The following is a 16,677-nucleotide window of genomic DNA, read 5'->3' on the forward strand; positions in this document are numbered from 1 at the left end:
TAATCATTTACAGATGCTCCTTTTATTATTTTGCCAGAAATGAAATATTCTTCTGGTGTCAGTTCAAACGAAAGGTTTTGTTACCATGCCATAACATTGTATTGTCAACATGTGGTTTGCTGTGGATCACCATGCATCATACACTTGCTGGATCCTGTTGTGTTAGTCTTGTGGTTGCACATCCCACTTTACTCCAGACTAACACTGCTCCATCTAAATCCCTTTAACACATTCAGAGACACACTACCTCACGTTCCTCTCTCCTGCTTCTCTTTCACACTTACTTTGACCTGTACTGCATTTCAATCTTCTCTCCACTTCTCCTTACACCATACAAAAATAAAGTTCAAATATGAGGTTATTTGGATGAATGTCAGTATGAATCTGAGCTCGTGTTTTCATGTCCTGAGCCTCAAGATATTTTTCTACTTAGCTTCTCTCATGCGGCTGAACTAGTGTGAAGTTGCCAAGCTCAAAATAACAGGCAATTTCCTTTTACTGCAGTGAAAATATATATTATGATTCTAGCATAAAGTGGCTTTGTGGTTCCAGAATCACATCCAAACAAATGGAACAAGTTGCTGCGAGCTCCTTCTTTGTTTTCTCTTCGTCCTGCTACCTTTGTTCTTTCTTCCCGGGCTAATGCTTCCTCCCACATGCGGCTCCTCTTCTTCTCTGTGCATGCGTGTGTGCAAGTAGCGTCTGATCTGGGCTTTACGCCAGTGAGCGTTGTCTGGGTTTGATCCTTGGATACAGCTGGAGAGAGAAAGAGAGGGCAGGGTTATTACATCATGTTAACATGGCTCTCAAGGTGGCTGAACATCATGAAGCGATCTGAAGACACTGAGGGGACAACGAGTGTCCTCTGCTGATCACAGCTCGTTCACTAGAAGAGTGTGGGGACATTTACATTTCACATACTTCTTTCTGTTAATGCCAAGGCACAGTTTTATTAAGGCTTTATAGCTGGGTTTACTGGTACAATAAATGAGTCCTGAGCAGTCTGCCCTGTCTGAGGGCCCTGTTCAATAATGCATAGTTCCCTCACCCTGTGTGAAAGACAATTATATTATTCTCACCAAACAACGGTTGTCTTGTACTTTTCCCAGTCTGTGAATCAGCGTTGATGACACCCGTTGTATTCATCAACTGCTTGATGTTCTATCTCTTTGTATGTTTCTTTCATTTATTATTCTTTACATTTTTCATATATATTTTTTAATTGTATTTATTTTTTATGTGGAAGAAATGAAACTTTGTAACATGTTGAAATGCTTAATTTAAGTATTCAAACCCCACTTACTCAGTAAAAACTGAATTACACAAGAATGAAGTTATTAAAAGTTGTTAAATACGCTAAAAGTAGAATCTAGACTTATTTTCTGTCTCAGTTCATTAAGTGGAGCTGAGAGCGAACGTGAGGCGTAACTGGGCTTTAAGGCAGGGAGGTGGGGCTTAATGCCTGAGAATGTTCATAAGAAAATTAGAAGCCCCCCCCAATGCTGTATCCAGCTCACTCTCTGAATGGTCCAACTATTCATTCCAATACATTTGATACAGAAAGAATCATTCTACAGTATGAAGATTCCATCTAATCTGTTTCTCTGATGGTTCATTATGTTGTTTGTTTTCATGTTACTGTTAGTATTGGTTAATAAGCAACTGTGAGCGACCAACCATTTATTTTTGAGTAAGGGGCAGGTAACTTAGGACTTACTACTCCCATGTGAACGGCTGCAAGTTCCACATGCTTTCTGAATTGTGTTGTCTTTATTTCCAAGAGTGAAACTAATAAAAAGATGATATGAACAAATATAAATATTTATGGAAAGGCGTCTGTTGTAATAGTGTCTTAGCGTTCTCTCACCCCCAGTAGGTTCCTGGGTACGTATCCCTCGCGGTCGCTAAGTCGCGACCACCACCATTCCGTCTCGGTGTCGTCACGGCGACGCAGCACGGTGAGGGCGTCGCCCTCGCTGAAGGACAGCTCATCGGCCTGCTGGGCCGTGTAGTCCCACAGAGTGTACACCAGGCCTTTGTTCATCACACCCAACTTCTCCTGGACGCCTGTGAGAGGTACCGAGTGTTCATGGTTAGAATTACAACTTCAGTTATGATTATGTTGCTTTCAGTAGAGATACAGTTGTGTTTGAGTTACGTTTTGTTGGGTCACAATGTTTCTGTCTGTATGAACCTACCATAGAGGAACTGGGAACACTGCGTATAGCCCTCCTCCATTTCTTCACATTTGTCTGCTGCTGTTTCCACGTCACTAATTGTTGTGGCAAAAATGGCCGCCCCTGACTCCACCAGCATCTTACAGAGGTGGACGCTGTTACAGGAAGCTGCACAATGCAAAGGAGTCCTGGGAGGGAAAATATTCAAATACGATTTAAAAAAGACTCAAAACTCAATCGAGAAAGCTCAAACATGTTTCCGTAATGCACTAGTAGTAAATACTAAGGAGGATTAACGCAATTAATGTCATCGAGAAACATTTATTTATTAAACATGAAGCCAGTAAAATGCATCTGTAATCAAATCAAGTAACTTTGGGTTTTGGATCCTCATTAGACTTGCTAATCTCTTCCCACAATACTGCCCGGGCAGCTGAGTCAAAAGCGCGTTTGGAAATGCAATTATGTGTGTCACTGTTGCCTCTGAGCCGCAGCATCACAGAGCGTGTTCATTACCCAAACACCCTGCAGCCCTCCAGCAGCCACTGTGCTATTATTAGTCTGGACTATTACATGATTGAGCGAGCGGCTGAAGGTACTGACCATCCATCACTGTCAGCTGCGTTCACATTGACTCCAAAGTCCAGCAGGAACTTTACAATGTGGTGATGGCCCGCACACACGGCATTGTGAAGAGGAGTGATGCCTTCGTCATTTGGCATACTGGGGTTTTCCACCTGAAGGAGATAATGAAAAGATATACACAGATATCAGAATGATTTGCTATTTAAAGAAGCCGTATTCTGTTTTTTATGGTTTGCCCTTCCCTGTAGTGTGTATATGTTTTTGTGCATGTAAATGGTCTGCAAGGCTAAAATCCCTGTGGTCCCTCCAGAGAGAGTTTCTCTCCCAAACACTCCCCCCCTGCCTGAAACGCCTCCATTGGTCCTCTTTGTTTACTTCTGTACACAGTGACATCACTATGTAACACTCGTGCTTCTATTGGCTTGTGCTCCAACACATTGTGATTGGCTAAGGGGCGGGACATCTCTAAGCGGTTGAACAATCACAACAGAGCTGGCCAGCTAACCAATCAGAGCAGACTGGGCTCTGGTTTCAGACAGAGGGTGAAAAGAGGTGCTGCAGCACAGGCAGTATGAGAAGAATAAAGAGCTTTTTGAACATTAAAGCATGGAGACATGTCACAGTAGACACTACATACAATTATGAACCTGAAAATTAGCATTATATGTCCTATTTAAAGCAACAATGGAAGAATGCCAAAAATATCCATATTGGTATCATAGTTCTCTTAAACCTTGGTGAAGTGTGTCTGAATTCTCAGCAAAACTGGAGATGATGCATTGTTTTTGTAACATTCTTGAAGTTGTCTTGTTTCTGGATATAAAGCATTTGCATGTTTCCTTAAGCTAGAGTTTGATGAGTGAGTCAGCACACTTTTCTCAAGTCTCCAATGGCGCATTTCCACTGCAGCGCGTAGCACGGTTTAAGCGTGCCGTGCCAAACCCGGCCCGTTTTTTTTTGCTTTTCCACTAGGGGTAGTTCTGGCTCAGGGCTACTTTTTCACCTTGTTTCTGGCCCTCCAAAATCGAGGTTCTTACCGGGCCAACAACCGGGCTGAATATGCTAAACTAGTGACGTAAACACTCTCGATTGCTGAATAGGGATGGGTATCGTTTGAAATGTATCGATTCCGATTCGGGTTCTGCTTATCGATTCCGGTTCTTATCGATTCCCCGTTTCGATTCCAAAATTGTAGAAAAAAAAGAGGTCAAACGTTTAGATAACAAAAATATCTTTATTCATTTAAGCTTTAACTGACTTTTTTTTACAAATAAAAAATATACATGCAATACAAATGTATTGCACAATAGCTGTGCTTTATTTTAACTGAGCTATGCCTGTGGCAAGCTATTAACAGGCATTGCACTGTGCCTTGTCTTTTTCAGTGTAGTGGCGCCTCACTTCAGAGCGTTTACCGCGATCCATCTTTGGTGTTATGAAGTGACTGAGCTCGTGAACTGTCTACGGGAGGGCGGGGGGAGCCTCGCTGCGGGGCAACTGTGGACTTCTGTCGCCTGTCAGCGCAACTTACATGATGCCGTTTAAAAAAATGAAGGGCGGTGCCGGCCGTCAGCGAACCGAGCCGGCCGTCAACGGCCCGCTAACGACCGGCCGTTCTGTGATTCTCCAGAACACACAGATGGCCAGTCCGCTATGTATTCCATTCTTCTGTCACCGCAGCGCAGATGGACCCGGTGGAATACAGGGTCTACCGCGTTTAGGAACCGTTAAGCAGAACCGAAATTGTGTATTTTGTATGGGTATCCGGTACCCGACATTTTCTTATCGGTTCTCATCTGGAACCGAGTTTCGGTTCCCAACCCTACTGCTGAATGGTCAGAGAGAATGGCTGGCAAGGGGGCTACAACTACAACAACATGAACATATTTTACCGTGATTTAATTGTAATACACGTTTCAAAATGATGCCGAAGTAACAACATACTGATACCGGTCTGCAGACAAGACGGCAGGCGAAAAACCTTTTAAAATGCGTGTTTTCTGAATGGCGATCGGATCAAACAGGCTAAGCTAACGATGTATATGCTCCGATCGTCCACACTCGCAACAACGGCCTACAGACATGAATAAACCAGCGACTGTATTCGCCATGACACAGACAGTCTGTGGTTTGTACTTGTTTAACTTTTGTCTAGTTTCTGAACAGATATGAGGAGCTGTGAGCTCTGAGGGCTAACAGCTAACGGCTGATGTTGGTTTTTTGGTCGCATTGAAGATGACGTTACGGCTCCGCCTACACTGCGTGACTATAGTTACTGCCCCAGCTACTAAACTGTAATGGAAACGCAGCATAAAGTGCGCCACAAGTGTCAGACAGGAGCTGCTCTTAAAAATGTAAGGCTTTGTTCTCCGGAGCTAATTTCTGCTATAGAAATATCTTTGATAGCGAGTGTGTCTGTGTCTTCAACAATAACTTTCCCCACCTGACTACTGAGATCAGCTCTCTCCTGACAGAGCTACTGAGGGTCAACGATATTGTTCTTACTAAGTAATGTCATAAAGTCTTCCAGTTATCTGTTAAGGCAGTCTGGTGTGTGGGTGCACAGTTTATGTTGAAAAGATCTATTATTGCATAACAAAATGTGTTTCATTTACCACATCATTGTATAAAAAGCACAACTTTTTAGAGGTGTATAAGAACAAAACTGTTTCTCATTATATTTAAATCTGCTCGACACAGAGCCCCAAGGTTAAAGATGATCTCGTTAGATATTTACTTACTAATGCTATAAAAATGTTGTTGCTTCAGACCAATCTCCTTAAGAAGATAAACCGCTCAATTTACTTATTTTTGATACCAGACAGTTAGGGTTTATACCATACCGCAAGGCTGGATATGCAAAAACAAGTATTGATAAGGGCAGTATCTACCTGAATAAATAAAATAATCGACTCAACAATAACATTCAATACTATTGATCAATATATTTATAAGACACAACATCTCTCCACACAGTTATGTATGGTGTACCTCAAGGCTTGGTACTCGGTCTCTTACCTTTTACTATGTATATGCTACTGTTTTTTGACCTTATTTGCCTTGCTCAAATAAATTGCACTTCTATGCAGACGACATGTTCTATGTTGCTATTAAAACCAATAATCAATTTCCAGTGCTCTCAGTGCTCTAAGTTGTCCCTCTTCCTGTTTGTTAGAAAGAGCTGGCCTTCCCACTATCTTTAAACTTGCCCATTCCCCACCTGTTAAGCTGTGTGCTTTGACCCCATCCACACTGCTATGCATCCTCTGATCTGTACCATCTTACTCTCTATTCTTTACACCACCTAGCTAGCCCATTGGACTGTGTTTGGTCTGGATCAAAGATACTGACATTGCCCTTCACTGGACTCTCACTATTGCGGTAAGCGTGTTGTCACTTCCGGGCTATCCTGTGTGCTTCCTGTGTGCTTGCTCTGTTGCTTATAGCTTATATTATCTTAAATTAAATCGATCGTTTTTACAATTCTTGATCACGGCAGCTACTTGACGTTATAATCACACGTTACTACAGCTTAAGCACTCACAACTCTCCTTCTCTTAGCGACTGTAACTCCACAGTAGCTAACCATGGCTACTTCCCCACCCTCGGGTGCTATTTCCTGCTCTATCTGTTTTATGTTTGGCTATTTCCCTTCCTCCTTTACTGGTACCGATAGGCCTGCGTGTGTTAAATGTAGTACAGTTGCTAGGTTGGAGGCGGGAATCATAGCCATAGAAGCCCGGCTCCGCATTTTAGAAAGTAACTCAGCTACATTAAAACCCATGTTAGCCGGTATAGACCGGCAAGAGGTAGCTTGTACTAGCCGTCCCCCGGCAACTCCCGAGCAGCTAGGAGACTGGGTGACTGCTCAGAAGGGGCATAAAGCGAGACTCGCAGGTCCCCACCAACCCATTCACTTATCTAACAGATTTTCTCAACTCAGCGAGACACCCGCTGAGAAGACAACTCTGGTTATTGGTAGCCCTATTATGAGACACGTGAATTTAGAGACCAAAGCCTCCACAGTCACATGCCAGAGCGGGCGACGTTAAGGCGCATCTTAAACTGCTGGCTAAGAATAAACGTAAATACAGTAAGATTGTTATTCACGTCGGTGGTAATGATGTTCGTTTACGCCAATCAGAATGCACCAAACTTAATGTGGAGTCGGTGTGTAGTTATGCTAAAACAATGTCGGATAGCGTAATTTTCTCTGGTCCCCTCCCCAATCTGATCAATGATGACATGTATAGCCGCATGTCATCATTTCAGCGCTGGTTGTCTTGGTGGTGCCCAGCAAATAATGTGGGCTTCGTAAATAATTGGACAGCCTTCTGGGGAAAACCTGGTCTGATTAAGAGAGACGGCATTCATCCTACTTTGAAAGGTGCAGATCTCATTTCGGCAAACATTTCAGGGCTTTGTGGACTTAATCCATGACAAACTGGAGTTGAGACCAGGAGGAGGAGTCGCAGTTTTATATGTTTCTCTGCGCTCTCTCCAATAAAATACCCAATATTAACGGTGTGTGCATCTGCTCAAGGACAATTTAAAGTAAAACCTAATAGAGGTGTCACACATAATAACTTAATAAAAGTAAATGTAACAACTACTACAGTGCAACAAAACAGGAAGATTAAATGTGGACTCTTAAACATAAGATCTTTAGCATCTAAAGCAATATTGATAAATTATTTAATATCAGATTATAATATTGATATATGCTGTCTCACTGAAACTTGGTTGAGACATGAAGAATATGTCAGCATAAATGAGGCCACTCCACCCAGCCATATCAACACTCATATTGCTCGAGGCACGGGCCGAGGAGGTGGAGTTGCAGCAATATTTGACTCAAATTGACTTATCAATACTAAACCAAAATTAAATTATACCTCCTTTGAAAGCCTTGTTTTTAGTGTTACGCATCCGACCTGGAAAACTTTGCAGCCAATCTTATTTGTTACAGTGTACCGTCCACCAGGTCCTTATTCAGAATTTTATCAGAATTCTCTGAGTTTTTATCAACTTTGGTACTTAAAACAGATAAAGTAATTATCGTAGGTGACTTTAATATGTTGACGATGATAGAAATAGCCTTACTGTTGCATTTAACTCTATATTAGATTATGTTGGTTTCTGTCAGAGTGTAAATAAACCAACCCACTGTTATAATCACACTCTCGACCTTGTTCTGACTTATGGTATTGAAATTGAGCAACTATTAGTCGAACCGCATAATCCTGCTTTATCCGACAATTTTTTGGTAACTTTTGAAGTACTGTTACTAGACTACAAAGCATTAGTCAAAAGCTCCTGCAGCAGAAACCTATCTGTTAGTGCTATAGCCAAATGTAAGGACGAGATTCCAGGGATGCACGATAATTATCGGGCCGACAAATTCAGCGCTCCCTAATACTTCGAACCTGATCAGTCACCTGAAACATCGCCATCGCTACGATGGTGTGTTAAAAGCGTACGAAGACAATAATACAATACAAAGTGTGTGTGTGTGTGTGTGTGTGTGTGTGTGCGCGCGCGCACGTTGGAGCTATGTGCAACTCAAGGCATATGCTCGAACCGGAGCTGCCTGGACGCTGCAATTATGTTGTGCACTATCCGTGCTGAGTGTGCTGACTTTTCGTACAATGTCCCACTGTCTGCTTCCTGCATAAAGTCAAGTGCTCAGCGCAGTTGTGGCGAAATGTCGCTCCTCTGTTTTCATTTAAACAGCTCCTTATATCCGTTAGCGCAGCTAGCTAGCACCAGATGCTAACAACAGCAATGCACGTAAGGTCTCTCTCTCGCTCGCTCGGGCCACACATATACACACCCTCCCGGTCCTCCGGATGGCCAGTCAGTGCCTGCCGGTGAGCGTGGAAGTGTGGTCTGCCACAAGCGGGCGGCAGGAGCGGGGCTGTCAGCATCAGCTTGTAGATGGTATTTTAAACTCGATGCGCTCTGAAACTACGGGGCGGCCAAGGAAAAAAAATACAAATGCGATAATCGCGTTAAAATAATTAGTGGCGTAAATCTTTTTTTATTATCGGTATCGGTCTTGAGAAGCAGGAAGTTATCGGTATCGGTTTCAAAAACCCAATATCGTGCATCCTTAGATTCCACCAATACTTAACTCGATAGCATGTCTGCATGTAGGGGAGGAAACGTATACAAAATGTACACCACCCAAAATTGATCATGTTGTTGATTGTGCTACCCAGATGCGCTGCGAATAAATTTGGACTCTGTTGCTCCTATGAAAAATAAGAAGATAAAACAACATAGACTAGCTCCATGGCATAATGCTGAAACCCGCAAAATAAAGCAAAAGTCGAGACAACTTGAAAGGATATGGCGTTCCACTAAACTTGAAGAATCTCGTTTAATTTGGCATATTACTCTCAATGAATATAAGAAAGCACTGCGTAAAGCGAGAGCAGCCTACTACTCTTCATTAATAGATGAGAATAAGATGCAAGATTTATTTTCAGCACTGTAGCCAGGCTGACAGAGAGCCACAGCTCGATTGAGCCTTCTATTCCCATAGCACTCAGTAGCAATGATTGTATGTGCTTTTTTAATGAAAAATAATAAATAATAAAAAAAATTGTTACTCTTACAAAATCAATGACCTCTTGCCTTTGACCAGTATAGTGTTATTAACAGCTCCCGGAAATGTAAGCTCTAATATTACACTAGATAGTAAACTAGAATGCTTTTCAGCCATAAACCTTGAACAATTAAATTCAATGATTCTTTCTTCTAAACCATCAACGTGCATGTTAGACCCGATTCCAACTAAGCTGTTAAAGGAAGTTTTTCCATTAATTAGCACTTCTTTATTAAATATTATGAATATGTCTTTATTATCAGGCTATGTTCCACAATCATTTAAAGTTGCATGATATCCATGATATCCTATTGCAAAGACTAGAGCACTTAGATGGCATTAAGGGAACTGCTTTAGGCTGGTTTAGGTCCTATCTATCTGAACGCTCTCAGTTTGTGTGTGTCAACGATGAATCTTCCATGCAAACCAAATTTAGCCATGGAGTGCCACAGGGCTCAGTGCTTGGACCTATTTTGTTCACACTATATATGCTTCCGCTGGGCAATATTATAAGGAATCATTCTGTAAATGTCCACTGTTATGCGGATGATACTCAACTATATTTATCCATCAAGCCTGATGAAACCAATCACCTAAATAAAATTCAAGACTGCCTCAAGGACTTAAAAACGTGGATGACCTTAACCTCTTAAGCCCGAAGGTCCTCCCAGTGGACCCCTCCCATCGTTTTTTTACGAGACTATGTCTCAGGGCTTCTTAACATTTATGAAACTATTAATGTTTCATACCCTTTTAAAGGTAAGAAACTCCGCTAACTGACAATAAGAACAATTGTTAGCTAAAAAACACACAAGAGTAATACCAAGGCTGCAGTCGGATAGTTTAAAAATCAGCTCCTAAGTTCTAACCCTATCGTCTATTCCTTGACCTCTGAGTGAAACGTCACGGGGTTAAGGGATAGTGGATAGGATAATTCAAAAGGACTTAGGAGAAGAGACTGCGGTACTTTAGAGAATCCTAATGCACTTTCACTATCCAACGTGTTTATGATGCGCCAGCGGACGTCATTGTGTGCGTCTGCTGCTGTGGGGAAACTATGGAAACCACAGTTCTATTTCGTCCCTACTGACCGCCAGAGGCGGTGCTTTAGCACTGGATATGTCCATCGCGCGCATGCGCAGCTCGAGTACCAATAACAACAAAGTCACCTGTGACCCACGTGACACCGGCTATATCCGCCGGTATTGTCAGAGGATCTGTTCCTTTTCATCTTCTCGCTGCGCGAGGGTACCGTGGCTACGTTTTCGTAGCCTACAGCGTTCAGGTTTGAACGTTTGATCGGAGGGATTTCTCTGCAAACAGCTGGCCGCGTGAAGCTTCGCGACTGACAGTCGGGGCTACGGGTCGTTAGACGCGTCCTCCAGGAGCTGCGCCGGCTGTGCAGAGCCGCGACAGACAGGTTTGTGTCAGCTTGTTGCTGGTGATGGCTGTGTTTCCACACCCGCTCCCAGCCAAGTTGTCCTGATTACCGTCTTATTGTTTGTGGCTTAGACTTTCTGGTGACGACAGTGTTCCCGCTTCCTCTCCCATAAAGTTGCCCTTATGCTCTTTTGAAAGTTCTGCTTGTGGCGTTGTGCCCGAGCTATCATTAGCATTTGAGTCCCAGCTTTGGCTGCGTCCCTCATTCGATTTAGTATGGAAAGCCAAGAGTGTCATACTTTAAACCCGTTTTTCGTTTAGATGCAGAAAGTAAGGTAAGTACTTTCTATTTCCTAGAAGCTATTATCTGGTCTTAACATTTGTGTTCTGACTTGGTCGCTTGGTTGTTAGCAGCAGCCGCTTGGCTAACACCTTGCTGTTGAGCTTATCTATTAACTCAGGGCAGTGCTCCCGCTCCCTGTAGCATAGGGTTTGATTGCAGTAGCGCTAGTTCGTTGTATTACTGCTCCTAGTACTAGACTCCTAGCACTAGGATGATATGCAGAGAACATCTTCACGGCGGGTGCTGTGTGCTCGGCATGTGCGGTTACTACTGTAACCAGACACGGTTCTATGCGGGCTGTTCTCTTTCTTAGAAGCTAATTATCTGGTCTTAACATTGTGTTCTGACTTGGTTGCTTGATTGTTAGCAGCAGCCGCTTGGCTAACACCTTGCATGTACGGTTAAGCTTCATTATTTAACTCAGCCGGTGAGGGCAGTGCTCTCGCTGCTGCTCCCGGTAAACGCATGGTATGGTTGCAGTAGCGCTATATCGTGGTATTTACTGCTCCTAGTACTAGACTCCTAGCACTAGGACGATATGCAGACAACAATCTTCACTGTGTGTGCCATGTGCTCTGCATGTATGGCCATTAAGGAGGATTTCATCCTCCCAATATTATATTGTCTAGTGGGCAGCCGTTGGCTGACACTTTTAGGCACCGGCCACAGTTACTATTGTAACTAAGGTTCTAAGCCGTAAGTACTGGCCATAATTACTACTGTAACTACGGTTCCAAGCTGTGTAAGTACTGGCCATAGTTAATACTGTAACTACGGGGTTAAGCCGTAAGTACTGGCCATAGTTACTACTGTAACTACGGTTCCAAGCTGTGTAAGTACTGGCCATAGTTAATACTGTAACTACCTGCCTTGTTTTTCTGTTAAGCAGGTAGCTAGTGAAGGCTGTGTTCCCGCACCCGCTCCCGGTTACGCTGCATCTGGCATTCGTCTCTAACTCAACCAGTGAAGGCAGTGTTCTCGCCCCCGCTCCTGGTAGACGCTAAACTGCCTTGTTTATTCTGTTAAGCAGGTAGCTGGTGAAGGCTGTGTTCCCGCACCCGCTCCCGGTTACGCTGCATCTGGCATTCGTCTTAATTTAACCAGTGAAGGCAGTGTTCTCGCCCCCGCTCCTGGTAGACGCTAAACTGCCTGGTTCTGTTAAGCAGGTAGCTGGTGAAGGCTGTGTTCCCGCACCCGCTCCCGGTTATGCTGCATCTGGCATTCGTCTTAATTTAACCAGTGAAGGCAGTGTTCTCGCCCCCGCTCCTGGTAGACGCTAAACTGCCTGGTTCCGTTAAGCAGGTAGCTGGTGAAGGCTGTGTTCCCGCACCCGCTCCCGGTTACGCTGCATCTGGCACTCGCCTCTAGCTCAGCCAGTGAAGGCAGTGTTTTCGCCCCCGCTCTGGTAAACTGCCTTATTTACTAATCCAGCTAGGTGAAGGCAGTGATCTCGCTCCCGCTCCCTCTGCCGTAACGTGGGTGTAATTACATCCCTCTTTCTGTTCGGCGAGTAGCAGCAACGCTCTACTCTTTCCATTAAGCAGGTAGCTGGTGAAGGCTGTGTTCCCGCACCCGCTCCTGGCTACGCTGCATCTGGCTACCTACAGAATGGTTCATTCATGTAGCGCCTGTAGGGTTTCTCTTGAGCCCGAGGACGGCCACGACCGCTGCCCCTCCTGCCTCGGCCGCTTCTGGCGGTCAGTGGGGACGAAATTCGTGCATCTGAGGGAGGTTCTCACGGTAAACGCCTGCATGAGCTGTAGCTACATGCCTCGGGTGCTCAGAGTGGCTCGAATCACTGAGGTGGAACGTCTGGCAGCAGCCAACAGACACCTCTCCTTGTCACGTACTCCTCCAGATCAATTCGGCCGTTCAGAGGAATCAACAGATTCCTGAAGGTGCTGCCATTCTATATGCTGACTACTGCATACGCACAGGTGGAGTGGTTCCCAACCGAGGGATGCCTACTTCCACGTGGGCCGGGCAAGAGGGTGCCTTATATTCAGTTCCTCCGGCCCTTGGGCAGACTGGCAGCTGCCTCGGCCGCTGGGCCCTTAGGCCCGCTGTCGTTGTGCCCCATGCAGATGTGGCTGAGCAGCCTTCACTTGGACGCCAAGTGGCACAGGCACAGTGAAGTCAGGGTGTCGCAGCATTGCTCCACTCTCCGTCACGCTGGAGGGGCAGGGCCTATCTCCTGGTAGGCGTGCCCATGGGCGCCATCCCATCCCGCCAGGAGACCATCACCATAGGTGCATGTCTCTCAGGGTGGGGTGCAGTGCGGCAGGGCAGGACCGTTCAGGGTCAGTGGTCTGCCCAGCAGAGTGCGCGCCGGGTCAACGTGCTAGAGCTTCGGGCCGTGCAGCTTGCACTCACGCACTTTCTACCCCAACTGGGGGGCAAGAATGTGCGTGTTCCTTGGGGACAGCATGTACATTGTTGCTTAGACAACAGTCCCTTCTAGATAGTGGACGTTCTCACTCCACTCTGAATTTATGTGGCTGCGATTCTGCCCGACATGTTCGGGTCGACGGCGCCAAGGCGGGGTGCCACAGGTCGGTGTCCCTCTTTATGAGAGGGGCTTTACGGCAGCGTCCCCCTTGCACCCCGAGGGCTCCGGCTTGGGACCTGCCCTTGCTGCCGGATGCCCTATCATCTCCTCCCTTCGAGCCCCTGGCCCAGGTGGGGCTTAGGTGGCTGCCCACGAAGGCAGCATTTCTGCTTGCCATAGCCTCAGGGAAGCGAGTCGGGGAGTTGCATGTCCTCTCCATAAACAATACATGCCCGAGGTGGGACTCTCATGCGTTGCCCTTTGGGAAAATGTGGCATTCCCGCCCGGGGTCCTTCCACAAACTCACTTCAATCAGCCTGCCCAGCTGGCACGCTTTGACATTCAGGAGTACGGCACATCGAAGTTGCTGTGCCCGGGGGGTGCCCAAAGGGCGTATATCAAGGCTACTGCCTGTATACGGCAGGAGGAGCAACTCTTGAGTTTGCCCTGGCGGCACTAAAGGAGGTTAGGCCCTCTAACCAGTGGCTTCCCCACTGGGTTGTCGATACCATCTCACAGGCTTACGGGGCCAGTGGCCGCCCCCTGCCACCAGGCTGAGATGCCACTCTACAAGGGGCATCTCAACATATTGGGCTGCCCTGAGAGGGTTGCCCCTGGAGACCATCTGCGCCGCGGCGTCATGGGCGTCTTCTGGCACATTCTCCAGTTGTCATCAGGTCAATGTCGCCACTCCCCATTCGTTGGGCGTGGTCCTTTTGCCGAGCTCCGCTGCTTCCAGTGGTGGGCAAGGGCTTGGATTCTTCATGACATTGTTGGTATAGGGCATCCAGTGCTAAAGCACCGCCTCTGGCGGTCAGTAGGGACGAAATAGAACGATAGTTACGGCTGTAACTACGGTTCTATGAGTCCCGGATGACCGCCAGAGTTCCCTGTCACTCAGAATTCTTGTGTGCTCGCGAGAAGATTCGGGGAACAGATCCTCTGACAATACCGGCGGATATAGCCGGTGTCACGTGGGTCACAGGTGACTTTGTTGTTATTGGTACTCGAGCTGCGCATGCGCGCGATGGACATATCCAGTGCTAAAGCACCGCCTCTGGCGGTCATCCGGGACTCATAGACCGTAGTTACAGCCGTAACTATCGTTTTCTATACAGCGGACTACAACATGGATGTTTAATAAGAACGAGGGACTACTGTAAACTCATCTAGAGACTCTGCACCGTGCTCTGATGCTGCTGCTTTGCTTTATGAACGTGGACAACAGAGACACATATTCTTCAGGACCAAAGTTGGAATTGAAATAAAAAAGGAAAGTGAAACTTATGCTCATCACCCTCTCCCTCCGGTCCACATTAATACAAATGATCCAATACATATGATTGTATGAACTAAAGATCTTAAAATCAATACAGATGTATTTATAATAAACGTTAGTCCTTAACATCTATCACTGTGTATATCACCATTCAAACATCTTTTAAAAGTTGAACAAACCCCACACAGCTCAGTAAAGACTGAAATGTTGACTTTATTTGATCATTTCAGTGAAAACTAACGTTCATATTTCTCTCTTTGATTATAATACTGATGAACGTTCAAAACAAAGCACTTTGGCAACTTACCACCTATGTTTTAAAAAGCTTAATAAGCACCGTAACTCTCATGATATCATTTCTCGGTCATAATCGGTTGTTTCCGTGAACGGCCGACTGTTGAGTGACGGCAAATGCTGCGGCTGCAAGGCATTGTGGGGCAGCATTTTCGCTTCTCCTGCCGGTTAGGGAGGTCCAGTGGTTCCTAAGCTAAAGGAGGTTATAAAGGAAGTTTGAAACCTCCTTTCCTATCATTCTCATAATTCTAGAGAATTCGAACGGCACTTATCATGGCTGCCACTGAGGGACTTCCGGGTCATTTCACTCCTTTAGGAAGGTTCCTAAGCTAAATGGACTATTCGACTTCAGCCCAAGCCTTTGAATTAGCATTGAGCGAAAAAATGCTAACTAATGCTAACGCTTTTTTACACAGAACTCACGGTAGAAATGCCCTTATTACTATCTTAACTGCACAAACAAGATATATACGATTTAAAGCTGAGACTCCACAGATTCCACACATGTAATGTCATCACTGTACGACCTCGAATTCCTGGAGCTATCAGCCAGAAAAGAGAAAGTAAACAACATCTGTTTTCAAAAATATTACAATAATTACGTCTTACCTTTTTTGATTTGTGATCAAAAGTTGTGTTCAACGGAATAAAAACGCCGCTCGAGGTTTATCCAATGTCTTTGTGTCACATAGACATTTTTACTGATAATCTATCATCATATTTATGGCAATATACTGGGTATAAAGTTTTGCCGTCCAGGCTTGTACTTTCAGATATGTTTCGTTTGCTTCTCTATTACGTCCGCAATGGTAATGTTTACGTGGATTTGGGAACTACCCATCGAATCTATTGGATGTAATGGTTAAGAAAAAGGTGTAAATCACCCAAATCGACCAATGGGTTCCAGAGATATGGTCCTGCGTAAAGTATAAAGAATGCCAGCCAGCTTAAGTACATTACGCAGCAGACTTTACTTATTGTTTACTACGTAAGGAAGCAGGAATTGCAGGACCCAGAGCGCATGGAGCACAGAGCGGACAGCAGATAACAGATTTGCAGTTTTATTGCTTATAGATTATCAGAACATTTCAAAGGGGACACAGCCACATTGGATATTAACCTATGGATTAACTACATCATCGTTTTTATCGTTTTAATGCCATTGAAGACCAGTTTAGACCAGACAAAGAGGAAGGTGAGCCATGTTAGCCTAGCGCATTAGCGCTAGCGCCACTTGTTTTGATGTACGTTTTTGTTGATAACGTCGCGAGTTTGTATCTTTCAGTGTTGAGGTGGGCACCGTTAGATTTTGTGTCTTTACGATCATAAACAATGTGTTGGATGTGCAGCTAGGATAAGTAATAAGGGAGTTAGGAGTGATTTTCGTTGCAGTAATAGGTTAGCATTTTTCACTCGGGCTAATTCAGAGGCTCACTGTAAGAGGATAACAGAGTAGGTCTA

The 16,677-nt window shown here is 45.0% G+C and overlaps 1 protein-coding gene and 1 pseudogene across 8 annotated transcripts in view; one reads left to right on the top strand and one right to left on the bottom strand.

The window, feature by feature from the left end:
* LOC117467646 (apoptosis-stimulating of p53 protein 1-like) overlaps positions 1–16,677 on the bottom strand; it is a 132,600-nt gene continuing 115,923 nt past the window's right edge. For all 8 annotated transcript variants that reach the window (XM_034111423.2, XM_034111421.2, XM_034111426.2 and 5 more), the window contains 4 exons: positions 2,781–2,914; positions 2,199–2,365; positions 1,868–2,067; positions 1–756 (listed from right to left, as the gene is read on the bottom strand). In XM_034111423.2, coding sequence (XP_033967314.1) covers positions 715–756; positions 1,868–2,067; positions 2,199–2,365; positions 2,781–2,914 — 543 coding nt within the window. In that variant the 3' untranslated portion in view covers positions 1–714. The remainder of the gene's footprint in view (positions 757–1,867; positions 2,068–2,198; positions 2,366–2,780; positions 2,915–16,677) is intronic.
* On the top strand, positions 6,350–7,211 carry LOC139436042 (uncharacterized; annotated as a pseudogene).

The sequence above is a fragment of the Pseudochaenichthys georgianus genome, chromosome 22 (assembly GCF_902827115.2).
Source record: "Pseudochaenichthys georgianus chromosome 22, fPseGeo1.2, whole genome shotgun sequence".
NCBI classification, from domain to species: Eukaryota; Metazoa; Chordata; class Actinopteri; order Perciformes; family Channichthyidae; genus Pseudochaenichthys; species Pseudochaenichthys georgianus.